The following is a 27,982-nucleotide window of genomic DNA, read 5'->3' as shown; positions in this document are numbered from 1 at the left end:
CTCGAAGAAGAAGAAGAACCCGGAAGTGAGCGTACAGACCAGTGACCCTCAGCAGCAGCAGCGGCAGATTACCGTCACACTAAGTACAGGTAATAGATTACTTTGTTGGTGTTGAAACGCTTGTTGTCTTGTTGTTGTTGACATGTTGGTTCCGGTAGAAGAGAGAAGAAGAGTTTATTCTCTGACTGCAGAGTTCAGGTTCTGTTTGACATCCGCTACACCAGACTCCGTTCATAATCTGCTGATTTTAAGATGCTTTTCTTTATAAAGACACACGCTTCCTGCACGTCATCACGTACTGTCGGTTAATACGACTCATTGATAATCCATCAGTCAACACCTCACATTGATTAAAAATCAATAATCCAGAGCCTGGAGGCTCCGAACCTCCCTGTGTTTGTCCCGTTTAATGATTTATTTATATTATTTATTATCATTATTATTGTTGTGGTTGTTGTTGTTGTAAGTCATCCTGCCTCCCTAACATATCTTTGTCACAAGTGTTTGTTTGAATCAAAGATGGTCATGAAGTCAGAGTTTCACCGTTTCTAAAGAAACAGTGTTTTGTCTTAAACTGTGAGTTATTGAATGAAGTCTGGTGCAGAACTCTTTGGAAGAGAGAAATCACATTGACTGACAGGATGAAACGAGAGTCTGCAGATATTATTGATTCACCTTTCAGGAGTCTGATCACAGCAGATCACTTCGATAAGGCCAGAAATCCTAACGAGTTCATCATTGAGTCCGTCCAATGAGTGAGCTCCCCCTGACCCACAGGTCAGTGATCAGCCTGACTTCTCCTGTCTCATCTCCTTATAAGGAGCTGCTCCTCCAACATGGCCGACCTCTGGCAGAACTCCATGGATCACGCTGTCGCCGCTGCACGAAGAGCCGGACAGGTCACACACTGTGTGTGTGTGTGTGTGTGTGTGTGTGTGTGTGTGACACTGTATCAATCGGGTGTACTGATGACTATTGATTAGGTGTATTGATGACTGTATTGATCAGGTGGTGCGGCAGGCTCTGCAGGACGACAGGAAGGTGATGACGAAGAGTTCGTCTGTTGATCTGGTGACACAAACTGACCAGAGGGTGGAGCAGCTCATCATCCATTCAGTGAAGGAGAAGTTCCCCACACACAGGTAAGAAGCTCCACCTCCCTCAGTGTGCGTGTTATTGATTATCAATCAGTTCCCCAGGTCAATACTGTCTAGAGATATTATATATCGTGTATGTGTGTGTGTGTCAGGTTCATAGGGGAGGAGTCAGTGGCTGCAGGTGAACCTTGTGTCCTGACAGATGACCCTACCTGGATCATCGACCCCATCGACGGGACGACCAACTTTGTTCACGCGTGAGTTTATTCACTGAAACACAGTGACATCATCACGTCATCATCAGCTGACATCACTTCCTGTCACCATGAAATAAAAATGAGTCAGTTTAAAGGTTCAGTTCGGCCAAACAAACACATTCAGGTTCAGACTGTGTCAATAAAGTTTCATCTGAAACATTTTGGAAGTCAATGAGTTTTCAGTTAAATGTGTGAGATAAGGTGTGTGGTTCACACAGGCTGAACATATTTACAACATAAACTCATCATCAAATGTCCACAGTTTAATTATAAAGCTCTTCATGTGTTAAAAACCGTTAGCGGTTGCTAACAAGTGTCTGAATGAGACTACAGAGGTTGTCGGGGACATTAAACGTCCTCACAGCGAACACGGAGACTCGTCTCCTCACTAGTCGTCTTTACAGGCCCACTTTAGTTACACACTGTTCTCACTCTGACTTTACAACTTGTACATTGATCAGTTTATAGAAACCTGGATAGTAATTGTGCAGTAAGACGCTCAGTGGTGGAGACGTTTGAGTCATGTGACCGTGAGGTCGTCTGTTTGTAGCCTAGCATTAGCTTTTTACTGCTACACATTTAATTTACACCTCAAACATCACAGAGTGGAGTTCATCTGTGGAGATTATCTGCTGAACAGAACCTGAAGGATCAGAACCTTCACATTATCTTCTGTAATAATCCCACAGAGACACCAGAGAGATGCTAACTTCAGTTAGCTACAGAAACACATCATCCTGCTGAACTGTGTTAACACACAACAGACAGTTCCATCAAAAACACTGACAACACACACTGACCTTTAATAACCTCCAGTGTGAAATGAAATATAACAATGATATAAATATGATTAAATAGGTTTTCATGAGTGTGTAATTACAGGGAATCTTTAGAGTGAGTCAGCCATGTTGCACCACCATGTTTCTACAGGAGCCCAGAGCAGACAAACAGAGAGGGACTGTAGGGGAGGGGGAGACGAGGGGTGTTCAGTTGGTTCACAGAGCTTTAATGTCTTTGACAGATTTCCTTTCGTGGCTGTTTCCATCGGATTCTCCGTCAACAAGCAGGTGAGGTCACTACGGTCCAGTCTGCACTACAAACTACCAGTGATGGAATGTAACTAAGTACATTTACTCAAGTACTGCACATAAGTAACATTTTGATGTACTTGTACTCTACTTGAGTATTACCATTGTCTGCTACTTTATACTTCCACTCCTCTACATTAATAACATTAGTTACCAGTTACGGGGTGGCTGTAGCTCAGTGGGTAGAGCATGTGACCAGCAACCAGAAGGTCGCTGGTTCGAACCCCGGCGCCCCTGGGTGGAACTGAGCTACATGCCGAAGCATCCTTGAGCAAGATGCTGAATCCTAGAATTGCTCCTGATGTGCAGCTGGCACCTTGCGAGGCAGCCTCTGCCGTCAGCGGGCCCTGCGATGATCAGGGGAGATAAAGCGGCAACACCCCGTGACTTTACTTTACTTTACAGATTACATGCTGCATCAAAGTATCTCTAACATTCATTTATTTATCATCCATCACATAAAAAATACTGATTCTGATCATTCTATAGTATAGTGTGGTATAGCATGGCAGTACTAGTACTACAGTGTACCACAGTGTAGAAAGTATTAGTACTACAGTGTACCACAGTGTAGACAGTACGAGTACTACAGTGTACCACAGTGTAGAAAGTATTAGTACTACAGTGTACCACAGTGTAGACAGTATTAGTACTACAGTGTACCACAGTGTAGACAGTATGAGTCCCACAGTGTAGACAGTATTAGTACTACAGTGTACCACAGTGTAGACAGTATGAGTACTACAGTGTACCACAGTGTAGACAGTATGAGTCCCACAGTGTAGACAGTATTAGTACTACAGTGTACCACAGTGTAGACAGTATTAGTACCACAGTGTAGACAGTATGAGTCCCACAGTGTAGACAGTATTAGTACTACAGTGTAGACAGTATTAGTACTACAGTGTACCACAGTGTAGACAGTATGAGTACCACAGTGTAGACAGTATGAGTACTACAGTGTACCACAGTGTAGACAGTATGAGTACCACAGTGTAGACAGTATGAGTACTACAGTGTACCACAGTGTAGACAGTATGAGTACTACAGTGTACCACAGTGTAGACAGTATGAGTACTACAGTGTACCACAGTGTAGACAGTATGAGTACCACAGTGTAGACAGTATGAGTACCACAGTGTAGACAGTATGAGTACTACAGTGTACCACAGTGTAGACAGTATGAGTACTACAGTGTACCACAGTGTGCGTGTGGCGGTCCAGGTGGAGTTCGGGGTGGTCTACAGCTGTCTTGAGGACAAGATGTTCACGGCGAGGAGGGGGAGGGGAGCCTTCTGTAACGGAGAGCCGCTGCAGGTTTCTGATCAGACAGGTCAGTGATCAATAACACAACTCATTAATAAGTCATGGAACCAGGAAGTGTTTCTGTTCACATGTGATCCGAATCTGAATACATCTGAACCAGACTGATAGAAACAGGGAGTGCCATGAAGCTGTGGTCCAATCAGAGAGCAGGGTTTGACCCGTGTGACCTTCTGTTGTGTCAGACATCAAACAGTCGATCATCGCCACCGAGTTCGGCTCCAGCAGAGACCCTGAAGCTGTCGACAAGATCTTCTCCAGCCTGAGGAACGTCCTCCGCATCCCCATACACGGGTAACACTCCACACGTGATGTTATTACTGCAGTAATACTACGGATACTGCAGTAAAGTGACAGTGTGTGTATATGTGTTGTCAGTGTACGTGGAGCCGGCACTGCAGCCGTCAACATGTGTCTGGTGGCGTCCGGTTGTGTTGAGGCCTATTATGAGACGGGGATCCATGTTTGGGACGTGGCCGCCGGCTCGCTGATCGTCTCCGAGGCCGGAGGAGTCCTGATGGACACGGAGGGTAAAGACTCTGAGACAGACAGACAGACACTGTCGCTGTGAGCATGCTCAGTTTAAAGACATGTTGTCTCCCTGTGCTCAGGGGGAGAAGTGGACTTGATGTCCAGAAGAATCGTTGCTGCCAACACCAGAACCATTGCAGAGAGGATCATCAGAGAGATCGACTCATTCAGTCCAACCAGAGACGATGCACCGTCACCGTCCAATCAGTGAGGACGTGTGGTCGGGGAAACTACAGATTTTGTGTGTTTCGTTTTTAACATTTGTGATAATAAAGTTTAACATAAAAACAAAAACACGTGTTTGTTTGATTTCACTTCTGTCCAGTATTTACCTGAAGACAACAGGTGAAACTGCCCTCATTCCTCCATCCTTACGTCCATCCAGTAGGGGGCAGCCTTGACAAGAGTTTTTGACAACAACAAACATGGCGGCCAGTAAGGCAGAGGGCTATTCCAGCAAGGAGGTTCAACAAACTCTGAGTCTAACCCTGAACTCCGAGCTGACTCACCCTGTGAAGTGAAACTCTGAGTTTTCAGTCCCAGAACAGCTGATCTGAGTCAGGTAAGTCGACTCTGAGTATGTAACTCTGAGTTGAGCTCGTGCCTGACGACTAGTAAAAAGCCATCATCAATGGAGCTCCGATACTGTGATTCACCATGGCAACGGGAGAAAACAGGAAGCACTTTCTTTTCTATTAGCCTTTGAGGAAGTGGTTGAATGTTGTTCAATGTTTTATTTTATTTTAGGCTATTTTATTTAATTTAAATCGGCTGAAAATGAAATATAAAAACAGTCTCACGATGGCTCCTCACTTGGGTTTTATTTTTCATATATTAAACAAAGTAAAAGTTTATTCAGTGGATATTGTAACTTGTAGTAGCTTTTACCACCAACAGATGCTGTTTAACACACATCTGTGTCCAACATCCTGCTGAGCAGATGAACATGAAGTGGTGCTCACCTCCACCTCCACCTCCACCACGTCCGCCAGAGGCAGAGGAGCTGGTCCTGAGTCAGCTCGCTGGGTGACCAGAGGCAGAGGAGCTGGTCCTGAGTCAGCTCGCTGGGTGACCAGAGGCTGAGGAGCTGGTCCTGAGTCAGCTCGCTGGGTGACCAGAGGCTGAGGGCGTCACTCACCCCCAGGACCCAACATTAGAGGCAGACACACACTTACTGTCTACAGACTGAACTAGAAGTCAGTTAGTCTTATGCTCAATGCGGCGGAAAACTAGAAACACGGACTTTGAAATTACGTTGTTGGAAAAAATCCAATAGGCTCTACTGATGGTTACTGTTGTAGCTGTCTGTGGGAAATACAGAAAGCCAAATGAAATGTGAGTTATTTCTCTGTTTCTGGCTGCTGAAGGTGATTGATTAACCTGCGAAGTGATTAAAGAGGATTGTTCAGATCTGAGAGCACGTCAGTGATGACGTGTAGCCTGATATTCGCTGTGCGGCCGGAGAATATTGTAGTGAGGGAGTGACATTGGGCCTGAAACTCCCAGGAAAGGGCGGCAATCAGTGGCTGATGCGGTGCACCTGGGTGGGGAGGAGACTCACCTGGGTCAGTGGCTGGAAAGAAAAGAGGCAGGGGGGGAAGAGAAAGGAGAGAGAGACGGGAAGACGTGAGAGCAGTCGGCCTGATTTGTTTGGGAGCGAGCGGCACTGTGGCGGGTGGGTGTTGTTCGCAGCTTATAGTGCTGCCGGCAGTGAAGACAGTCGAGTAGGGGAGCTCGTCTGCTGGTCAGGAGGGGAGGCCAGATACCTCCTTTAGGTAGCGAGGGACCGGAGAGTAGCCGTGCCTGATCTGTGCTCTTATACCCCAGCGGCCGCTCCAGTGACACCGGCCGCGCCGAACGACTCCACGCCTGCCAGCTGACGGAGCAGCCTCGCCCGGTGTACATCCCAGCTCCACTGCCTAGACCCCACGGGGGGGTCTCGTTACCAGGCTGGGCAGGATAAGTCCATTCTCTTAATTTTCTTCACATAAACTTATTTGTAGTCCTGTCAGTTAATGTCTGAGTGTTACATGATTTTCTTCTAAAGACTTTTTAATGAACTGACGTCGAGGTGCCAGCAGTCCCGTTAAGGGCAGCTCATTACCGTGGCAGCGCTCTACCTCCCCCTAGCGGCAAAAGTGGGGTTCGACCCGCTGTTGTAGTGGTCCCTAAGGAGCCAGTGTGATTTTGAGCTCCCTTGGTGTGTAGTGTACCAGTTCCAGTTGCTGTGCAGTGAGTCCTGTGTGCAGTGTCTCTCTTTGGGTGTGTTCTCTTGTGTGCAGTGTTGGTGTCGCCGGATGGTGGAGTACCTGCCTGACCTGCTGGAGCTGCCCTCATTGGTCTGCTGGCTGCAGACGTCCCTAACTTAATAATTAATTGAAAATAAAGATTTGTCTACTTTTATACTTATCTGTCTGTGGTGGGTGCTCTCTGGCCTCTAATACCGGACCAGACCGGGTTAACAAAGGTGGTGGCAGCTCAACGTTACCTTAAACATCAAAATGTATTACAATATAAATGACGGACTGATGAGAAGCGGTCTGCTGTTCGGTTCAGTCCTCGTCAGGGAGTGAGAGCTCATCTAAATTAATCTAAATTCTCCTCCTGGTGTAAAACTATGTGAATTATTTCTGCTCCAACATGATCGGACTGAGAAGGAAAGGACAGCCGCTGTCAGACAGCTCCGTCACACTCAGGGTTTCTTCAGGTGAACCTGCCAGTGAGCAGGTGAGGTCCACAGAGTCAGTTACCGCAGTAACATGTTCACAGAGTCAGTTACCGCAGTAACAGACCAGAGTTTAAGTTATCTCTCTTTCTGGAACTGAACACTCAGAGTTTCTCTCATCTCAGGGTTAACAAACTCAGAGCTTTCACAAAACCCGCTTTCTGGAAGACCCCCCAGTTGTGATAATGTACTTGTTAGGAGGCAGGCTCGTTGACGGCCGTGGTCTGTGAGGTCATCAAACACGTTGCGACATGTGGACGGATAATTGTCTGCACTGATTTTACCAATGAGACAAACAGACAACAGATGTCCTCTCCAGTACTTTCAGATGTCTGCCATTGTTCAAATGACGTCGTCGTGTCCTGTCGGTTGTCTTGCTTGAACTATGAGCCTCACTGCCCCCTGTGATGTCAGCTGGTACTGAGCACAAACAGACAGAGACAGACAGTCTTCAGCTCACAGCATCCAGCAGCTGGAGCTTTTGATCAGACCTCATGGTCTTACTTGGTGGCCTAGTTGTCATAGAAACAGCAGATGTCCAGATTTACTTGAAGGACTTTTGGTTGATGTTGGCTGAAAAGTGGAAACGTCTTGAAGCCTCAGCTGTCAGGTTCAGTCCATTTAAAGCAGAAACACAGGGTTTCCTGTGGTGTTACTGTTAGCGCAGCATTAGCCCAGAGTTAGCTCAGCGTTAGCACTGTGTTAGCACTGTGTTAGCAGCCTGGATACTGTGTCTGTCCTTAGGCTGCTGCTGCTGAAGGTTTTATTCTGAGTCATTTTCTGACTGACATTAAAAGACGTTAATCTTTTCATTAAGAATCTTAATACAGATTTCTATTTTTAAAGTAAAATCAACAAATCATTGTAAATCTGACTCATGATTTCAATTCAATATTTAATTCAGCAGATGTCTGACTGATGTGCTCTGATGTTTGTCATTTATATATTTTTTAAAAACTATTTTTTCATTATTATTTTATAATAAATTAAATATTATATCCATTCAGTTGTTAGGACGACTTCAAGTCTTTTCTCTCTGGTCAGTCTGTAGTTTTATGATAATCCTCCAGGTGTCGCTGCAGTCACCGCTTGAATACTTACATAGAAGACTTTTATTTTGACAGCCCGGATGTGACTGGTAGTATCTCCGGGTCGGTCGTCGCTGAGCTGGCTGTAGCACTGGCTGCTCTGTAACGGTGTTTTCTCGGACTTGTAGTGACCGTGTCTCGGTGATGGGGGTCTGTGCGGGTCCGTGCGGGTTCTCGTTGATCTGCCTGACCCTGCTCGTCTCTTCGCCCCCTCTGAGCGCATGGGACGCGGATCTGGAGCTGCTGGACCTGGTGGAGGAGATCCCACAGACCTTCTACCAGTTCCTGTCCCTAGACCAGGTCCGTGCTAACTGCTAATGTCTCCATGGTAACCGAGCAGCCGCGAGCTGATTGCTAATGCTAATAACAGCTGAGCGCCACGCACACACAGCGGGGCTAAGCTAGTTAGCATTTCAAGCAGAGTAGTGATCCCAGTTAGCTCCAGCTGGCTGGTGAAATTGGTTCAATTCCAGATGTGTGACTGCGATTAGCCAGCTCGGGCTAACAGCTAGCTCAGGCTAACAGCTAGCTCAAGTGTTCAGCTGGTTCAGTGTAATGTAAGAGGATGTAGTTTGTGGTAAATTGCATTGAATTGTAGGTGATATATGTAAGTAGTGCCTTTCACACCACAGACAGCTGTTAACCCCGGGCTAAGACAGCTGTTAACCCCGGGTTAAGACAGCTGTTAACCCCGGGTTAAGACAGCTGTTAACCCCGGGCTAAGACAGCTGTTAACCCCGGGTTAAGACAGCTGTTAACCCCGGGCTAAGACAGCTGTTAACCCCGGGTTAAGACAGCTGTTAACCCCGGGCTAAGACAGCTGTTAACCCCGGGTTAAGACAGCTGTTAACCCCGGGCTAAGACAGCTGTTAACCCCGGGCTAAGACAGCTGTTAACCCCGGGCTAAGACAGCTGTTAACCCCGGGCTAAGACAGCTGTTAACCCCCTGGCTAAGACAGCTGTTAACCCCGGGCTAAGACAGCTGTTAACCCCGGGCTAAGACAGCTGTTAACCCCGGGCTAAGACAGCTGTTAACCCCGGGTTACGACAGCTGATAACCCCGGGCTAAAACAGCTGTTAACCCCGGGCTAAGACAGCTGTTAACCCCGGGCTAAGACAGCTGTTAACCCCGGGTTACGACAGCTGATAACCTCGGGCTAAAACAGCTGTTAACCCCGGGCTAAGACAGCTGTTAACCCCGGGTTACGACAGCTGATAACCCCGGGTTAAGACGGCTGTTAGAGTTCACGTAGGTGAGTCCCCCAGGTGTCTGACTGAAACACTGACAGGTGATCTGTGAGGTGACGGCAGCAACCAGCAGATTTTAATTACATGATGACAGTGGTGTAACATAACTGAGTACATTTAGTCACATCTTTTAATTAAAGTTACTTTAAAACAATAATCAAGACTTTTATTACTGACACATTTGATCTGTTAGGGTCGATCTGCTGCTGCTGCTGCTGCTGTTAGTATCATGAGGCTGTGACAGCATACAAGGAAACTGTGTCCAGGTTCAGGTCTGTCTGTCTATCTGTCTGTCTGTCTCTGACCTGTCTGTCTGTCTGTCTCAGGATGCCCCAGCAGCAGAGATAAAGAAGGCGTATCGTCGGCTGTCTCTCTCTCTGCATCCTGACAAGAACAAAGATGAAAACGCTGAAACTCAGTTCAGACAAGTGAGACACACACACACACACACACACACACACGCTCTGTAGTTGACCAGTGTTAAACCTGCAGTGTCTCCCTCTTGTGGCAGTGAGAGTAATAGAGTAGATCTAACAACAGCAGTCACGTCCTGGTAGACAGCTGACTGGTTAATTTGTATTGTGGAGATAAGTGACATCATCAACACACAGAGGTTTATCTGGCAGTGATCAGTTAATCAGCACTGAGTTAAACATGAACATAACTATTGTCAATAAACTCCATACACACTCTACAGTAATGGAGAGCATCATCAGTAGCTGTGGCTACACAACGTCTCTTCAGTCCAACTGAAATCGCACTACTGTTTACGTGGACACTGAATCAAGACGCGCAAAGACGCTCCACCTACTGCGAAGTATCTACCTTACTGGAAATATAACAGAACTGTTCATGGAAGTGTTTCTTCTATTGATCAGATTAGAGATGTTCCGGTACCGATTCCAATACTTATGCTGTGGGTATCGGCCGATACAGAGTACTGATACCGATACCAGTGTGTTATAAAAAAAAAAATTATCATACTTCGCCTGCATGACTGTGATATGATTATCAATGTGGTGAGGCCTGGCTCAGGTTAAACCCTTTGTAAAACATGAATGAATACAGCAAATGAAAGCCATTTATTTTTAAATAGAACAGTATAAAATAGTAGTGCAACTTAACTAAATAAATCTAGGAATAATTATTTTTTTAAAAAGCACAACGCAGCAATTCAGCCGAATTCATCACAGAGAAGACAGGAAGTCAGACACAAAACAACAACATGAGCAACAACAAGCACAAAACAACAAGCACAAAACAACAAGCACAAAAACCTCAAATAAGAGACAAATATGCGCTCTTCTTCTAAACCTTCAGTCGGGAACACTTCGTGTTGTTGTGTTTATAACACATACATATAACTGCGGTCGTGCGTGATTATGTAATTATCGCGGGAATTCCTCGGTTTCGTAACTCCAGCTGTTCGGCGGAGCTGCGCTGTGGCGGACTCAAAACACAGCTGGTCAGCTGGTGGGGGTTGCCGGACGAGGACGACGGAGCAAAATCGTACCGGAGCTGTAAAGCTGCGGACACGTATCCAGTGGAAACTCGGAGGTAACGGAGCTAACCGGTAAATAGATTCCTATTTCTAATAAATTACGTGGTATCGGATCGGTGCCTGGACTCCAGTACTCGCCGATACAGATGCCAGCATTTTCGGCAGTATCGGAGGCATTTCCGATACTGGTATCGGAATCGGAACAACTCTAGATAAGATCATCAAAGGTTTACACCACCCCTCTGTAGCCCCGCCCAAACTGTTACTGTACAGAAGATTACAGGGCAACAACTGATGTTTGCGCTTAATAACCATAAAATGCATCAAATTCAATGTTTAATTCACTCAAATGGTTTGTTTTTTCATTTTCAGCTGGTCGCCATTTATGAAGTCCTGAAGGACGAAGAGAGACGACGCAAGTGAGTCCACATACAGCAACTCTCAACCAATCAGAGGACAACTAGTCAACACCTCTACAACTAGTCCACACACCCCTACAACTAGTCAACACCTCTACAACTAGTCCACACAACTCTACAGCTAGTCAACACCTCTACAACTAGTCCACACACCCCTACAGTTAGTCAACACCTCTGCAACTAGTCCACACACCCCTACAGTTAGTCAACACCTCTGCCACTAGTCCACACACCCCTACAGTTAGTCAACACCTCTGCAACTAGTCCACACAACTCTACAGCTAGTCAACACCTCTACAACTAGTCCACACACCCCTACAGTTAGTCAACACCTCTGCAACTAGTCCACACACCCCTACAGTTAGTCAACACCTCTGCAACTAGTCCACACACCCCTACAACTAGTCAACACCTCTACACCTAGTCCACACACCCCTACAGCTAGTCAACACCTCTATAACTATTCAACACCTCTACAACTAGTCAACACCTCTACACCTAGTCCACACACCCCTACAACTAGTCAACACCTCTACACCTAGTCAACACAACTAGTCAACACCTCTACACCTAGTCCACACGCCTCTGCAACTCGTCCACACGCCTCTGCAACTAGTCCACACGCCTCTGCAACTAGTCCACACACCTCTGCAACTAGTCAGCACACACCCTTACAACTAGTTCACACACCTCTACACCTAGTCAACACAACTAGTCAACACCTCTACAACTAGTCCACACACCTCTACAACTAGTCAGCACCTCTGCAACTAGTCAGCACACACCTCTACAACTAGTCAACACCTCTACAACTAGTCCACACACCTCTACAACTAGTCAGCACCTCTGCAACTAGTCAGCACACACCTCTACAACTAGTGGACACCTCTACAACTAGAGAACAGCTCTGTAATCCCTGTCAACCCTCAAGACATCTGTAATTAATCCTCAGACATCAGTAACTAGTCCTCAATCCCCTGTAACTAGTCGTCAAACAAGAGTAACTAGTCCTCAGACATCTGTAACTAGTCCTCACTAGTAGTTCCTCTGAGGACTCTATAGGTGGAATGCTATAGAAATAACATTTCTGTGGTCCTGCAGGTACGATGACATCCTGGTGAACGGGCTTCCTGATTGGCGGCAGCCGGTCTTCTACTACAGACGAGTGAGGAAGATGAGTAATGCAGAGCTGGCTTTCCTCCTCTTCCTCATTCTCACTGTGGGACACTATGCTGTCATCTGGTCCATATACCTAGAGAAACAGTTGGTGAGACAGCTAATCACAGCACAGCAGATACACAGACAGCCAACCACAACTCAACAGACACTCAGCCAGCCAATCATGTGATCTGATGATGAATCCTTCATGTTTCCAGGATGAGCTGCTGAGTAAGAAAAAGAAAGAGAAGAAGAAGAAGCTGAACTCCAGACCTGCAGAGGATCTCAGGTGTATCGGCCAGGACCGGACCGACAGGTATCACTATGACATCATCTCTGTACTTCCTGTTTTCTTGGTTTGTTTGTGTTTGTCACTGGTTGTTTGTTGTTTTAGAGTTCAGGACCGACCTCACTGGCAGGACATCCTCCCTCTGAAGCTGAGCATCTGGCTTTACCTGTCCATCAAAAATCTGCCACAGACTGTTCAGGTAGTAGATGAAGCAGTACAGCCCTGGTTTCTGGTCTGGGTCCTGGTCTGGGTCCTGGTCTCAGTCCTGGTCTCTGTGTGTTTCAGGAGGTGAAGCGGTACTATGAGGACTACCAGCAGATGAAGCAGCAGCAGAGAGAAGAAGCTGAGGCTGAACAGGAAGTTACCCCAAGTAAAGACTGTTAATCAACCGCTGGTTATTATTTCTGTGAATGAATAATCAGACTGTAAACTTACTGTTTACTTTAACTTCCTGTCTGAGCTCCATCACCTAGAGTTCTAACCCTAACCCTCCCGTGAGTTTAACTTCCTGTCCGCTATCTGTTCAGGGGAGAAGAGGCTGAAGGTCAAAAAGCCGAAGGTGGAGTTTCCGGTTTATGAACCATCTTCAGAGAACTTGACCTGCCAGAGTTACGACCAGACGACATCCATCGAGGAGATTGAAGACCAGATGGATGACTGGCTGCAGGACCGCAGAGCTCCAAAGAAGAAGGTGTGATGTGATTGATCAGCTATTTCTGTTTGAAATTGAAGACACAACATCTGATAGAGAACCTTCAGATCCTAAATGTCATCAGGCTGCAGACCAGACTGAAATGAATCACAGGTGTGACAGACACCTGGATGATGTCACTCTCTCTGTGTTTATGTCCTCAGGCTACAGACTGGACGGAGGATGAGCTCAGCCTCCTCAGCAGGTTGATGGTTAAATTCCCTGGAGGGTCTCCTGGTCGCTGGGAAAAGATTGCTCATGAACTGGGGCGATCAGTGACTGATGTAAGCCTGTTTAAACTGGCTTGGATCATTCAGGGGATCAGTTCAGGTTCATTATACAGACGGGCAGAACCAGTGTTCGACTCCAGTCACTCACTTTGAGCTGCTTATGTGTCTAATATAATAGTAACTGCAGGTGGTGGAACCACCATCTGAAACATGTTACTGACTGATTCCTTCAGTGATCACAAACTCAATCTGTTCTCGTCTACAGGTGACGGCTAAAGTCAAACAGATGAAAGACAATGTGAGCCACATGCCAGGTAAATTCTACTCATGTTGTGCTGTCAAGTTCTATGGTCACTATCAGGTTCTACTGTCACTGTCAGGTTCTTCTGTCAGGTTCTACTGTCACTGTTAGCTTCTGTTGTCAGGTTCTGCTGTCACTGTTGGGTTCTACTGTCACTGTCAGGTTTTACTGTCAGGTTCTACTGTCCATGTCAGATTCTGTTGTCAGGTTCTACTGTCAATGTCAGATTCTGTTGTCAGGTTCTACTGTCCATGTCAGATTCTGTTGTCAGGTTCTACTGTCAATGTCAGGTTCGGTTGTCACCATCAGGTTGTGCTGACCATGTTGTTGTCTGTTTCAGGTCTGGTGAAGCTGTCGGAGCTTAAGGCACCTCTTCCCCCTGTGAGGTCACTTCCTGTTGCTGACAGTGTGGTGAGTCAGAGAGGGGGAGGAGCCTGTGAAGAGGAGCAGGAGGAGGAGGAAGAGGCAGCAGTGGCAGTCAGGAGGAGAAACAGGAAGTCTGCAGCAGAAGCGGGCGAGTTGAAGGTCAGAGGTCGTCGGCAGAAAGATTTCGACCCAATGGCGGTGGGGGAAGAGGAGGCGGACCCTCAGGACAATAGGGAGAAGGCGGACCCTGCCGTCTGGACTCAGAACCAACAGAAACTACTGGAACTCGCTCTGCAACAGTTCCCCCGAGGAACCGCAGAACGCTGGGACCGCATTGCCAAAGTAGTCCCTGGGAAGACCAAGGTGAGGATGAAGACCAGACACATAGACAGATTGTAGTCTGGTTGATTGATTGATTAACGTACTCTTAAACCAGTAAACATCCTGACCGAGTCTCCAGCAGCAGCACGAGCACATAAAACAGAGACAGATTAACAATCCATCAGATTAAATCCGAAGACACACCACTGCACCAAGACGAGGTGACGCAGTGGTAACATTACAGTGGAACTAAGAGGCTCTCTGTGATCATCATCCATTCATCATCAAGTTTCCAAACATGTTTGACTTCCTCTGAGCATTAAATAAGTTGGTGCGCCGTGGAGACGAGTGCGTAACGAGACCGACATCCTGGTTACAAAGTCAACCAACACCAGAGATCATTAAAGTCTGCGAAGCTCCGTCACCAGATGTGTAAACAACCCAGATGTCACTTCTGCTGAGTCTTAGTGAGGCTCCTGCTGCAGATCTCCAACTTCAGCGATGAATACACCTGGTCTCAGTGATGCTCACACCTGGTCTCAGCGTCAGTTACACCTGGTCTCAGTGATGATTACACCTGGTCTCAGAGATGTTCACACCTGGTCTCAGTGATGATTACACCTGGTCTCAACGATGTTCACACCTGGTCTCAGTGATGATTACACCTGGTCTCAGAGATGTTCACACCTGGTCTCAGTGATGATTACACCTGGTCTCAGAGATGTTCACACCTGGTCTCAGTGATGATTACACCTGATCACTTTGTGGTTGGTGTTCCCTGACATCACCATGACAACAGTCCTGCAGTCTGCAGTCTAATCTCAGTCCAGTCTTGTGTCTCTGTAGACTTTGTCTCTGGTCTCCAGCAGCTCCTGAGGGAAATCAGTCTCCACTGTTCACCAGATGGTCTCTGACGCTCTGAGAGTGAACCAGAACAGATAAACATGAGCTGAGAGGAGCTGATTCATCTGATGGTTCAACAATAGACACACTGACAGTACAAACACATGCGTAGAAGTGATTTCATGACATCATTGGAAGGAGAAAATATTTATTTGTAACATTTGTTTTAGATGTGTCGTTTTATTTGGAAACTAGGATTACTATAAATATTCCAGAGAAGTGGAGGACACACCTGGTCACACTGAGCCCTCCAACATACACACACTGTGTCTGTGATTATTAAGCGACCGGTTAACTGATTGATCTGTGTTGTTTCTTCCAGGAGGAGTGTATGATTCGTTACAAGATGTTGGCGGAGCTCGTTCAGAAGAAGAAACAGGCCAAAAGCTGATAAAAGGTTGTCACCCCTGACTTGGCATCCTCCTGCTGTGACCTCCTGACCCCAGGTGACCTGTCAGGTTAACTGTCAGCAGCGTCTATTGTTCTGTTCAGGTGAGCTGCCTCCTGATTGGACTGAATGATATATTTTTTTTATTCTGTGTGATGTGGCGTCTCACCTGCTCAGTTGTGTTTTTATAACTTGTGTCAAAGGAAGCAGGTAACTCGTCTGAACCCACCTGACCAATGACCTCACAGCTTTATGTGCCTTAGCTCCGCTCAGCATGCTGTCAATCAACTTCTGTTCAACTGATCAATAAAAAGTATTTATTATCTCCTGTGCTGTTTCATTATTGTCTCCGTTTGTTCTGCTCATCATCTATAATCAATAATAAATGTTGTGGGTGTTCTGCAGTAAACCGTTCAGTCTACAGGGCCAGTCATCAGCAGAGAAGCATTCTGGGTAATACCATGAAAAACAGCTGTTAGACAGGAGATCAGACAGACAGACAGACAGACAGGATGTCAGTCATCCGGGTCATGGTAATTCTAAGTGCTGTATCGTAGTCGGCTGGACTTGTTTCATGTCTCATCCAAGAGGCTTCTTCACTTCTAACTAACTGGAGGAGCTGCAGGCTTTAAACTCTGTGCGTGAGTGTCCTTACAGAGTGCAAGAGTGTCCTTACAGAGTGCGTGAGTGTCCTTACAGAGTGCGAGAGTGTCCTTACAGAGTGCGAGAGTGTCCTTACATGGTGCGAGAGTGTCCTTACAGAGTGCGAGAGTGTCCTTACATGGTGCGAGAGTGTCCTTACAGAGTGCGAGAGTGTCCTTACATGGTGCGAGAGTGTCCTTACAGAGTGCGAGAGTGTCCTTACAGAGTGCGAGAGTGTCCTTACAGAGTCCTTAAGGACACGTGTGAGCTCTGAGTTTCAGAGTGGTTTGGGCCACTTGTGGGTCGTTGACCCAACCATCACTTATGTGGGTTGCTGAGGCCAGGTGAGCATTGTAGATGCAGATAAGTAAGTCTGAGACCTCCTCCTCTGTCCAAAGATGGTCGTTCCAGTTATTAACTGTTCCTCGGTTAATAAGGAAGGACCCTTCACAGTATGGAGACGCAGCCGACCTCTAACTTTAGCTGCAACATGTGAAGGGTAATTATTACAATATGATTATAATATATTTCAGTGTGGAAACATGTTAGTAAAGTTCAGACAGCTTTTATTCACGTTAATCACAGAAGATAAAACAGCTGCATACTAACAGAAGAAATGTGAGTTTGGCTGTTAGAAACGTGTAAATACAGATAAATAACTAATATAATAAGATAGAAAATGATAATGATAGCGTTCACTGACTCCAGAAGATGGCAGTATGCAGAAGCAGCAGAAGAAGAAGCAGCAGCAGAAGAAGAAGAAGCAGAAGAAGAAGCAGCAGCAGAAGAAGAAGAAGCAGAAGAAGAGCCGCGCTGTTCTTCCTGCCAGCAGGAGAGCAAGTCAGTTAGCATTATCGTTAGCATTAGTTCGCTGATATCTGAACACGAACCTACATATTTATAAGTCCACACGTCATTGCTTCCGTAAGTCAACGTAACATTTGTATTCAGGCCGTTTTAAGGTTTAATCTGTTTTTAAAAGACCGGAAATACGATCTGATAAACTTCAGACTGTTTAAGTTAAGCTAACCGGCTGCAGCTAGCTGGCTGACGTCAGATTTCACTGTGAAAACTGAGTTAGCATCAAAGCTAATCAGAGCTAACGAACTGATATTAATGTTCAGATTTAATGAAAACATTTGGATCGAGTGTGTGTGTGTGTGTGTGTGTGTTATATACACATCATGACAACTACATCTAACCTGTCTGTCTGTCTGTCTCTCTCCTCTCTCTACCTCCCTCTACCTGTCTGTCTGACTGTCTACCTGTCCTTTGTGTCTGTCGACCTGTCCTTCTCTACCTGTCTTTCTCTCTCCTCTCTCTACCTCCCTCTACCTGTCTGTCTGTTTGTCCTCAGGTGTGATGCAGCACCATGTCTCTCCAGGTGACGTTGCAGCAGAGGATCAGCTCTGCTCAGGTGTTGCTGCAGCGGGCGGAGCAGCTCTGTCCGGGGGCTGAAGGGCACCAGAAGCTGTGCGGTAAACTGCGGGCAGAGCTTCGCTTCCTGCGGCGGGTGGAGGCAGGAGAGTTGCAGGTCAAAGAGTCTCACCTGCACAGCACCAACCTGACTCACCTGACAGCCATCGTGGAGTCGGCCCAGAGTCTGGAGGGCGTGGTCGCTCTGCTGCACGTCTTCACCTACCAGGACGCCGCAGGCAGCAGGCAGACTCTGGTGGTGGACGTGGTGGCGAACGGGGGACACACCTGGGTGAAGGCAGTGGGCCGTAAGGCGGAAGCTCTGCACAACATATGGCAGGGGCGGGGCCAATACGGAGACAAAAGCATCATCAGGCAGGCAGAGGACTTCCTGCAGGCAAGCCGCCAACAGCCCGTCCAGTACCGCCACCCCCACATCGTCTTCGCCTTCTACAACGGCGTCTCCTGCCCTATGGCCGACCGCCTCAGAGACATGGGAATCTCTGTCCGCGGGGACATCGTCGCCGTCAATGCCGTGGTGACAGAGGAGGGAGGAGACGAGGAGGAGGAGGAGGAGGAGGTGGAGGAGGTGGAGGAGGTGGAGGAGGAGCCTGCTGAGGAAGAAGAGGAGGAGGAGGAGGAGGAGTCTGAGCTAACCCGGGTAGACCGTGGCACTGTGGTGGCCAGCCTGGCATTTCCAGCTCAGGTGCAGGTGGAGGAGTGTCGGCGTGTGAACCTTGACATCACCACGCTCATCACGTACGTGTCATCGCTGAGTCACGGCCGCTGCTACTTCACCTTCAGGGAGCCGGTGCTGACGGAGCAGGCAGCCCAGGAGCGTCGCCTGCAGGTGCTGCCGCAGCTCGATGCCTTCATGCAGGGGAAGGAGCTGTTTGCCTGCCGCGCTGCTGTCCATGACTTCCAGGTGATCCTGGACACGCTGGGCGGGCCGGGCGAGAAGGAGCGCGCTCAGAAGCTACTTGCTCGCCTCCATCTGGTGGACGACCAGCCCTCGGAGCGCACGCTGCAGCTCACGCCCAGCGCCAAGGTCAACCAACGCTCGCTCATGATCTTTGGCACCGGAGACTCTCTGAGAGCCGTCACAATGACCGCAAACAGCCGATTCGTCAGGGCGTCGGCCAATCAGGGCGTCCGATACAGTGTGTTCATCCACCAACCGAGAGCTCTGACTGAGGGCAAGGAGTGGAGGGCCACACCCATCTGACAGAGGCCCTGCCCACCAGAGACAGAGACTTACTGTGCAGGGGCTGATTGGGTTAATGAGGTGTAAAAATAATGTCCATGTAAATATGATTGTTATCAATCTATATTCAGAGATCAATAAAGCACCTGTCACTTCCTGCTCCACTGTCATTTGTTCCAGGAGGTCACATGGCAGCAGGGGGGCGTGTCCTCATGACACCTTCATATCATTCATTAGTTCTTTAATATAAGAACAGACTGATGACTCATAGCTGTTAATAAGTTCAAGTTTAAAAATAAATAACAAACATGTAAACAGGAAACTGTTGAATAAACAAAGTTCCTCTGATTGCTTATCACATTATTGACTACAACATGACTCAGCATTGATTCTAATGACAGATGTTTTCAGATAAAGTTTTCATTTACTAAAGAACATTAATTAAAGGTTTGAAATACAGATGATAAACCTCTGCTGATGTCAGCCTTCTCCGTGCTTTTAATTTGAAAACCCGAAAGCGGACGTGGGTGTGTCTTGTTTAAATGAGTGCCTCCGATAGGCAGCCTGTTAGCCTGTTAGCCAGTTAGCAGGTGGATATGAGGAGTTAGTGAGTTGAGTTTTTGGATAAAATGCCGAGAGTGGGAGGTGAAGAGGAGCTGCAGACTCTGGCGGAGGTGAGAGCGAAACTTTAACCTTCAGACTCGATTCAAAACCAAACTTTACTAGTTAGAAGCAACTTCAGCAACACGACCTGCTGCTAACCGGCTAATTACCCAAGATTAGCTTCATGCTAAAAACAACCCGGTTAATGCGCCGCCAATCCCCCCCCCTCTCCTCTCTCCTCCTCTCTCCTCTCCTCTCCTCCCTCCTCCTCTCTCCTCCTCTCTCCTCTCCTCTCCTCTCCTCTCCTCCCTCCTCCTCTCTCCTCTCTCCTCTCCTCTCCTCTCCTCTCTCCTCTCTCCTCCTCTCTCCTCTCCTCTCTCCTCCTCTCTCCTCTTCTCCTCTCTCCTCTCCTCTCCTCTCCTCTCCTCTCTCCTCCCTCTCCTCCTCTCTCCTCTCCTCCTCCCTCTTCTCCTCCTCTCTCCTCTCCTCTCCTCCTCCCTCCCCTCCTCTCTCCTCTCCTCTCCTCCTCTCCTCTCCTCTCCTCTCCTCCTCCCTCCTCTCCTCTCCTCTCCTCTCCTCCTCCCTCCTCTCCTCTCCTCCTCTCCTCTCCTCCTCCCTCTCCTCCTCCCTCCCCTCCTCTCTCCTCCTCCTCTCCTCTCCTCCTCCCTCTCCTCCTCCCTCTCCTCCTCTCTCCTCCTCCTCTCCTCTCCTCTCCTCCTCCCTCCTCTCCTCTCCTCTCCTCTCCTCTCCTCTCCTCCTCTCCTCCCCTCTCCTCCTCTCCTCTCCTCTCCTCTCCTCTCTCCTCCTCCTCCTCCTCCTCTCTCCTCCTCTCCTCCCCTCTCCTCCTCTCCTCTCCTCTCCTCCTCCCTCTTCTCCTCCTCTCTCCTCTCCTCTCCTCCTCCCTCTCCTCCTCTCTCCTCCTCCTCTCCTCTCCTCTCCTCCTCTCCTCCTCCTCCTCCTCCTCCTCTCCTCCCCTCTCCTCCTCTCCTCTCCTCTCCTCTCCTCCTCCCTCCTCTCTCCTCCTCCTCTCCTCTCCTCCTCCCTCTCCTCCTCTCTCCTCCTCCTCTCCTCTCCTCCTCCTCTCCTCTCCTCTCCTCCTCCCTCTCCTCCTCTCTCCTCCTCCTCTCCTCTCCTCTCCTCCTCTCCTCCTCCTCCTCCTCCTCTCCTCCCCTCTCCTCCTCTCCTCTCCTCTCCTCTCCTCTCCTCCTCCCTCCTCTCTCCTCCTCCTCTCCTCTCCTCCTCCCTCCTCTCTCCTCCTCCTCTCCTCTCCTCCTCCTCTCCTCTCCTCTCCTCCTCCCTCTCCTCTCCTCCTCCCTCTCCTCCTCCTCTCCTCCCCTCTCCTCCTCTCCTCTCCTCCTCCTCTCCTCTCCTCCTCCCTCTCCTCCTCTCCTCCCCTCCTCTCTCCTCTCCTCTCTTGCTGAAGTGTTCCAGTGTTTAAAAAGGTGGTTTGAGGGACTGATGGGAGGGAGGATTTCAGTTCTGTTTTGTTAAAGTATTGTGCGAAGAGAAAGGCTGTGCACACCCTGGTGAACTTTCTGAGTGCATCTGCTAAGTTAGCCATCTGGCTGACTCGCAGGAGCCTCGCTCAGGGCGTCGGCAGTGTGGAGCTGCTGCCGGTCTTGAAGGAGTTGGTGAAGGCCCGACTGCAGGTCGAGCATGCATATTTTAAAATGGTGGACAATACTCTGGCTTTCAGTCAGACCTGGGCTGTGGGCGGAGTTCTCTGCTCTGTGGGGGGGGACGGAGAATTAATTATTCATTTATAAAACTTTTCTGTTGTAGCCTCAAATGATGAGGTGACAGTGATGTGTTTCTCCTGAGAACTGTAAATAAAGGGACTTTGAAAACCTCTCCTCTCCTCTCCTCTCCCCTCTCTCCTCAGTGTCAGTACAGTTATCCAGTAGAAACTCTGTCTGATCTTCAGAAGGTTCGGTCGCTCTTCTCTGATCTTCGTCTTTACGTCGATTTTTACTGTAAGTACGAAACTAACACTCTCACTCTCACTCTCACTCACTCACTAGCATGTTAGTTAGCATTTTTGTCAGTTAGCATGTTATTTAGCATGTTAGTTAGCATGTTAGTTAGCATGGCTAAATGCTGCAGAGGGAACACAACAGACATTTCTCTGTGCAGCGTGATGTTTCAGTTGCAATCACTGGGTTTGAACACACAGTCATGATCTGTCTCACATCCTGGTTGTTTCTGTTATTATGAATCTGTCCATGAGTACAAACGGTCGCTGTAGGAGCAGCGTGCTAGTAGCAGAACAACATAGCAGCTTCCACTATCAGCAAACTGATCAGCGAGGTTCCAACACTTCACACACACGGACCACGGAGTGACACTCAAACACTCCACACTGCCGCGCAAACCTGCACCACCTGGTTTGGTCTGAATTGAAAAGGGTACAGTGCTTTAAAGGGACAGTTCACTTTTTCTATAGAGGGGTTGTTGGAGGTATTATATTACCCTCTATGACATCATCAGTGCTGATTTGTCACTGCCTGGTCACTGATGATTAATGAATATTAATGCTTTGAAGGTGTGTTGTTCTCTCCTCTCACAGGTTTTCCACACAAAGAGAAGAAGAAGCTTGTTTACCTGGCTGGGACTGTTCCTGTTCACTATGAAGGTGAATCTCACTGTTGGCCATTTTGTGTCAGTTTACTGTCATTGGAGTCTGTAACAGCTGATTGGACAGACAGCTCGTCTTCTAGAGCTCATCAGTCTGGTCTAGATCTGTCTGGTCTGGGTTACTCTGTTCTGGATCAGTCTGGTCTGGATTACTCTGGTTTGGATCAGTCTGGTCTGGATTACTCTGTTCTGGATCAGTCTGGACTGGATCAGTCTGGTTTGGATCAGTCTGGTCTGGATTACTCTGTTCTGGATCAGTCTGGTCTGGATCAGTCTGGTCTGGATTACTCTGGTTTGGATCAGTCTGTTCTGGATCAGTCTGGTCTGGATCAGTCTGGTCTGGATTACTCTGGTTTGGATCAGTCTGATCTTGATCAGTCTGGTCTGGATTACTCTGTTCTGGATCAGTCTGGTTTGGATCAGTCTGGTCTGGATCAGTCTGGTCTGGATTACTCTGGTGTGGATCAGTCTGGTCTGGATCAGTCTGGTCTGGATTACTCTGTTCTGGATCAGTCTGGTCTCTATCAGTCTGGACTGGATTACTCTGGTTTGGATCAGTTTGGGCTGGATCAGTCTGGTTTGGATCAGTCTGGTCTGGATCAGTCTGGTCTGGATTACTCTGTTCTGGATCAGTCTGGTTGGATCAGTCTGGTCTGGATCAGTCTGGGCTGGATCAGTCTGGTTTGGATCATTTTGTTCTGGATCAGTCTGGTCTGGATCAGTCTGGACTGGATTACTCTGGTTTGGATCAGTCTGGACTGGATTACTCTTTTCTGGATCAGTCTGGTCTGGATCATGATATCATGTGTTTCTACAGGAAGTGAGTATAATATCCCAGTGTGCATCTGGCTTCATGAGACCCACCCGGTGTCCCGACCTCGCTGTTACGTCTGTCCCTCTGTCTCCATGGTGATCAACCCATCCTGTCCCTGTGTGGACACCTCTGGTAACATCAGCCTGGACGGATTGAAAAACTGGACCCAGGTGAGACCCACTGAGCATGCTCAGTCAGACAGGGCTAGTTAATCTGGTCAGTCAGTTGCTTACTTGTGTCCAGGTAGAGAGGCAGCAGGCTGACAGGTGGAGCTCGGTCCACTCACTGAGTCTGTGTGACCCCAGGAAATCCAGAACAGTTGAGAAGTGTTTCAAAGTTGTTTGATCCTTCAGAATCATATTTCTCTGAGCTGATCAAATCCTCTGATTGATGCCAAATATCCTGTCGGAAGAATTTACTATAATAACTATAATTGTACGACTGTCCAAATATTCTCTCATCTTACCATTTTAGACTATTTCTGCTGCTGCAGCCAGCTCCATTGAAAGTAATCAGGGATCAATAAGGCGATCAATAATAATTAGACTGATAGGCGGAACTCATCATTGCCGTGCTGTTCCAACCTGAGCATCAGGCTGCCTCCTTGGTTTAACAGCCAATGATAATCAAAGTTGTGGAGCTTCTATAAATTCTATATCCTCTATACCTTCTGTACCTTCTATACCTTCTGTACCTTCTATACCTTCTCTAGCTTCTATACCTTCTATAGCTTCTATACCTTCTATAGCTTCTAAAGTGTCCATAGCTTCTATACTTTCTATAGCTTCTATATCCTTGTTGTGCTCACATCACACGAGGCACCATAATGTAGTGCTTCATGCAAGAGTTTTGGGTTAAATTTGGCTATCAATAATAATTAATGATTATCAGGGATAATTATTAATTCTGATTACTAATAAGATCCAATTTACATTAGATCACCTTGGGGCACCACCCTTGAAGAAGGGAAAAGAAGCCAATTCACCAAATCAGTCTCAAAAAGGTACTAAACTGTTTGTAACTCTGATTAACAGAGCTAATCAGCTAGTACAGCTGATTAGCTAGTAATGGTTGAAGGATTTTGGAGTTCTTGACAGAGTAGAGGTTGGCAACATTCACTCTTGTACAATATTAAATAGACGTTGTGGGTTAAAAAGTTAAAAAGTCTTTTATTCAACACAAAGATGAAAACACACTAACTAACATGTACTATATACAGGTGTGTGTGTATGTGTTTGTGTGAGTGTGAGTGTGTGTCTGGCAGAACAAAGAAACAATGGTGGTCACTGATCTCACATGTGGGTGCGAATCGAGGGTCGAAGGACAGAGGGTGTCGTCTCTGTACAGATTGTAAAGCCCTCTGAGGCAAACTGTGATTTGTGAATTTGGGCTATACAAATAAAATTTGTTTTGATTTGATTTGATTTGTGATATGCTCCAGGCTCAAGGACTGTGTGTGTGTGTGTGTGTGTGTGTGACGTGATGCCAGGTTATAGAAGATGGTTAGTTGCATGCAAAGACCCTGAGTCTGTGTGAAGCATCATTCGACTAACATCGAATTAGCCATCTAGGAAAGCAAACTACCAATAACCTGACCTGACATCACAATAACACTCAAACAGTGGACACACATAAATTGAACACATATGCATTACATCAACCAGAGTTTAAAGTCCTGTGCTTAGCCGTGCTATGCTATGCTATCTAAGCCCAGTTCAACGTTACCAGTCTTTGAAGAAAAGGTGCTGGTGGTTGCGGGAGAACGTTGGGATTCCATTGTTGAATGTTGTTCTTGCTGTGCAAGGACTGATGAAAGTCGGCAGAGGAGGAAACGGTTCGCTCCTTTCCTTTGCGAGGGTAGCAGCTCGGTGCTAACTTGCTTGGTGTTCCTCAGATTGTGAAGTTAGCTGGCAAGCTTTGCGTCGCAGCTGCTGGTGCTAACTGATCAGGAATACTGGCAGGACCTCGTGTCGCTGCAGTGAGGAGAAGTTCTTTGGGCCTGCTGCAAATGAAGCTTGCAGCTCTCCGCAGCTGTTAGGCCCAGAAGAAGAGATCTTGAGGGCCGGCAGCCCCGTGGGGGGGAGATGGAGAGGAGCCCTTGAGGATAAGAGAGGCTTGAGGAGAAGATATCGGTATCGGTACTCGTATCGGTACCCACAGCATAAGTATCGGAAACGGTATCGGGAGGCAAAAAATGGTATCGGAACATCTCTACTTAACAATTGAACAGTTTTACAGTTTCTCTTTCTTTCACTCTTGTATCCCACTCCCCCACTTTCTGTTGTTCAGTGAGAGAATTGAGCTCTAGCTTGTCCTGGCAGGATTTAAAATCTGGGCTGGAATGGTGTCAGGGCCATTCTCATACACATGTGCAGGTGCTCATTGGTGAGCCTGGAACGATATTTAGTTTTAAAAATGTTCATTGTGGAGAATGAATGAGTCTGTCCATTCTGGCTTGAAAGCTCTGTTTTCGCTGTCCACTTTTCGCCATGTGTGGTTATTTTTCTCTGTTGCCTCCAGCTCACTCGTCTCTCTCTGTCTTCTCTCCCTGTATCGCTCACTCGTCTTTCCGTCTGTCACTCGCTTCTCTTTCATCTGTCTGTATTCAGAGTAGCAATGTTTATCGCCTGGAATGCACAGATTTGATTGGCTGAGTAGCATCACGTGGGATGGCTAAACTCGTATGCAATTGGTCAGTGGATTTCCTGAGCCGCTAAACCAGTACTGTAAAGTCTAAAAAAGCTGTGCCAAAATAGAAGCGCACCGTCAAAATTTTAAATACTTAAATAATTTATTGACTATAGGTCCATGTCTGTATAGGATGGCGTCTGGGTCCGGACTCGGTATAGCGACTATACCTTCTGTACCTTCTAAATCGTCTATACCTTCTATAGCCTCTATACCGTCTAAAGCGTCTATAGCTTCTATACCTTATATACCTTCTAAAACATCTAGCTTCCATACCTTCTATAGCGTCTATACCTTCTAAAGCGTCTATAGCTTCTACAGCTTCTATACCTGCTAATTTACCTGCTTCAAATGTGTCGTTCTAAGATAGATCTCCTTTATTTATCTTCTATTGAGCATATTAAAACACACAGACAGAAACTGGAGAGGACATCTGATCTGGTATGAATCTGTCAGGGATTCAACCGACAACCTTCAGGCTAAAAGTCAGCTTCTATGACGTGTGGACTACCTGATCAGTCGGTACAGCGGGCGGACAGCGGCTCGTTAACCTGATTATTGGTCCAGAACATAATAACCTGTGTGTCACTTCCTGTCAGGGTGTGTCCAACCTGTCCCTGCTCGTGTCAGAGATGAGGCGAGCCTTCCAGAAGGACACGCCCCTTTATGCCAGGTCTGCAGAACAAGGCCCGCCCCCTGCAGGTGTGGATGGAAGGTGAGAAGCTCTCTGATCATCCTGTGCTGTTCATTATTAGTTATAATCAATAACTGAACTGATGTCCTGCAGCATCCAACCACATTCCTCCGCAAGCCCCTCCCACCTGTCTGGACAGAAAGGTAAACTTCCTGTAGCTCTGTGATGATCATGTGACCACAAGTTGAATATTTAGCATGCTATACACACCTAATGAAACCCCGCCCCTTTTCCCGGCAGGCAGCAAATGGGAGCAGAGCAAAAAGGTTAGGGTGGGGAGGTCTTACACTGAGGAACTGCTGGGGATTGACTTCAGTGCTCCTCCTGCATCATCTTCCTCCTCCAACAACCTCTTTGTGAGCTCCTCCTCCTCTTCCTCCTCCAACCCCTCCTCCTCCTCCTCAGGTGAGATACCTGAGCTCAGGTAAAGTCACGTGACACCATAGACAAAGATCTGCTCCATGTCCTGTTCACTTCTGAAAGCCGGTGAAATAACCATAAAGCAGGGCACGCTTAAGCAGCTACAATGGCAACGTGTTCTCAGTACTGTGGTACTATGGTACTGTAGTGCTCCACCTGGTCTTGTCTTGTCCCCATTGCAGACCCTCTCAGCAGTATGATGGGAGCTCTGAGGCTTGACAGAGAGCCCAGCAGAGACCAGAAGGGTGAGTCACCCGTAGGAATCATCCAATCAGAAGCAGCCAGAGACAGACAGGCTTGGGGGGTTCTGGTTCCAGTTGCTGGACGGGCAGCTGTACCACATGAAGACGTCTGTGCTGAAAGACTACAACCAGGAGCTGGAGAGGACTACATCAAGGTGAGAAGGACTACTGGTCTCAGCAGGTTCCAGCAGGTTTCTGCCTGTCTCAGCTGGTCTCAGTTGGTCTTAGCTTGTCTCAGCTGGTTATTGCTTGTCTCAAAATGTCTCAGCAGGTTTCATCTGGTCTCAGTAGGTCTCAGTTTGTGTCAGCAGGTTTCAACAGGTCTCCGATGGTCTCAATTGGTCTCAGCTGGTCTCAGCAGGTCTCAGTAGGTCTCAACTTACCTCAGCAGGTCTCATCTTGTCTCAGCTTGTCTCGGCTGGTCTCAGCAGGTCTCAGCTTGCCTCTGCTAGTCTCAGCAGGTTTCAGCAGGTCTCGACGGGTCTCAGCTTGTCTCAGCTTGTCTCAGCTGGTCTCAGCTGGTCTCGGCTGGTCTCGGCTGGTCTCAGCAGGTCTCAGTTGGTCTCGGCTGGTCTCAGCGGGTCTCAGCTGGTCTCAGCTGGTCTTCTTCCTCTTCCTCTTTCAGATGGCGACTCGTCTTCCTCCAGACCAAGCGGCCATCTTCCTCTCTCTGATGACTATGGAGGAGCAGAGCTTCACCC

At 47.6% G+C, this 27,982-nt stretch overlaps 4 protein-coding genes across 6 annotated transcripts in view; all 4 read left to right on the top strand.

The window, feature by feature from the left end:
- LOC311267005 (inositol monophosphatase 1-like) lies at positions 1-4,590 on the top strand. 2 transcript variants are annotated; one of them, XM_084369788.1, is made up of 9 exons: positions 1-89; positions 821-899; positions 1,009-1,142; positions 1,250-1,354; positions 2,376-2,421; positions 3,667-3,775; positions 3,951-4,059; positions 4,144-4,295; positions 4,377-4,590. In XM_084369788.1, the coding sequence occupies exons 2-9, from the start codon at positions 837-839 to the stop codon at positions 4,505-4,507; spliced, it is 849 nt and encodes a 282-aa protein (XP_084225914.1). In that variant the 5' UTR covers positions 1-89; positions 821-836; the 3' UTR covers positions 4,508-4,590. The 2 variants fall into 2 exon arrangements, with proteins under 2 accessions (XP_084225914.1, XP_084225915.1); XM_084369789.1 differs by lacking the exon at positions 821-899 and having other exon boundaries at positions 66-89.
- Positions 4,591-8,153: 3,563 nt separating this feature from the next.
- dnajc1 (DnaJ (Hsp40) homolog, subfamily C, member 1) lies at positions 8,154-16,252 on the top strand. The gene is made up of 12 exons (XM_084369787.1): positions 8,154-8,409; positions 9,684-9,785; positions 11,231-11,277; positions 12,379-12,544; positions 12,654-12,751; positions 12,830-12,923; positions 13,010-13,094; positions 13,252-13,415; positions 13,580-13,699; positions 13,911-13,959; positions 14,287-14,675; positions 15,859-16,252. Exons 1-12 carry the CDS (start codon positions 8,254-8,256, stop codon positions 15,925-15,927), a joined length of 1,539 nt encoding a protein of 512 aa, XP_084225913.1. The 5' UTR covers positions 8,154-8,253; the 3' UTR covers positions 15,928-16,252.
- A 1,085-nt stretch (positions 16,253-17,337) lies between these two features.
- Positions 17,338-19,345, top strand: cUnh7orf25 (chromosome Un C7orf25 homolog). Its single transcript, XM_084369711.1, has 2 exons — positions 17,338-17,490; positions 17,924-19,345. Exon 2 carries the CDS (start codon positions 17,939-17,941, stop codon positions 19,205-19,207), a length of 1,269 nt encoding a protein of 422 aa, XP_084225837.1. The 5' UTR covers positions 17,338-17,490; positions 17,924-17,938; the 3' UTR covers positions 19,208-19,345.
- A 116-nt stretch (positions 19,346-19,461) lies between these two features.
- The window catches only part of LOC311266965 (E3 ubiquitin-protein ligase RNF31), a 21,106-nt gene continuing 12,585 nt past the window's right edge, over positions 19,462-27,982 (top strand). For both annotated transcript variants that reach the window (XM_084369710.1, XM_084369709.1), the window contains exons 1-9: positions 19,462-19,860; positions 21,672-21,762; positions 22,356-22,421; positions 23,241-23,407; positions 26,525-26,640; positions 26,713-26,762; positions 26,860-27,024; positions 27,222-27,436; positions 27,907-27,982. The exon at positions 27,907-27,982 is cut by the window's right edge and continues 107 nt beyond it. In XM_084369710.1, coding sequence (XP_084225836.1) covers positions 19,816-19,860; positions 21,672-21,762; positions 22,356-22,421; positions 23,241-23,407; positions 26,525-26,640; positions 26,713-26,762; positions 26,860-27,024; positions 27,222-27,436; positions 27,907-27,982 — 991 coding nt within the window. In that variant the 5' untranslated portion in view covers positions 19,462-19,815. The remainder of the gene's footprint in view (positions 19,861-21,671; positions 21,763-22,355; positions 22,422-23,240; positions 23,408-26,524; positions 26,641-26,712; positions 26,763-26,859; positions 27,025-27,221; positions 27,437-27,906) is intronic.

This window comes from Pagrus pagrus, assembly GCF_965226575.1.
Source record: "Pagrus pagrus genome assembly, chromosome: 12".
Lineage (NCBI taxonomy): Eukaryota > Metazoa > Chordata > Actinopteri > Spariformes > Sparidae > Pagrus > Pagrus pagrus.
The sequence above is the reverse complement of the archived record's forward strand: the minus strand, read 5'-3'. Positions and strand labels throughout refer to the sequence as shown.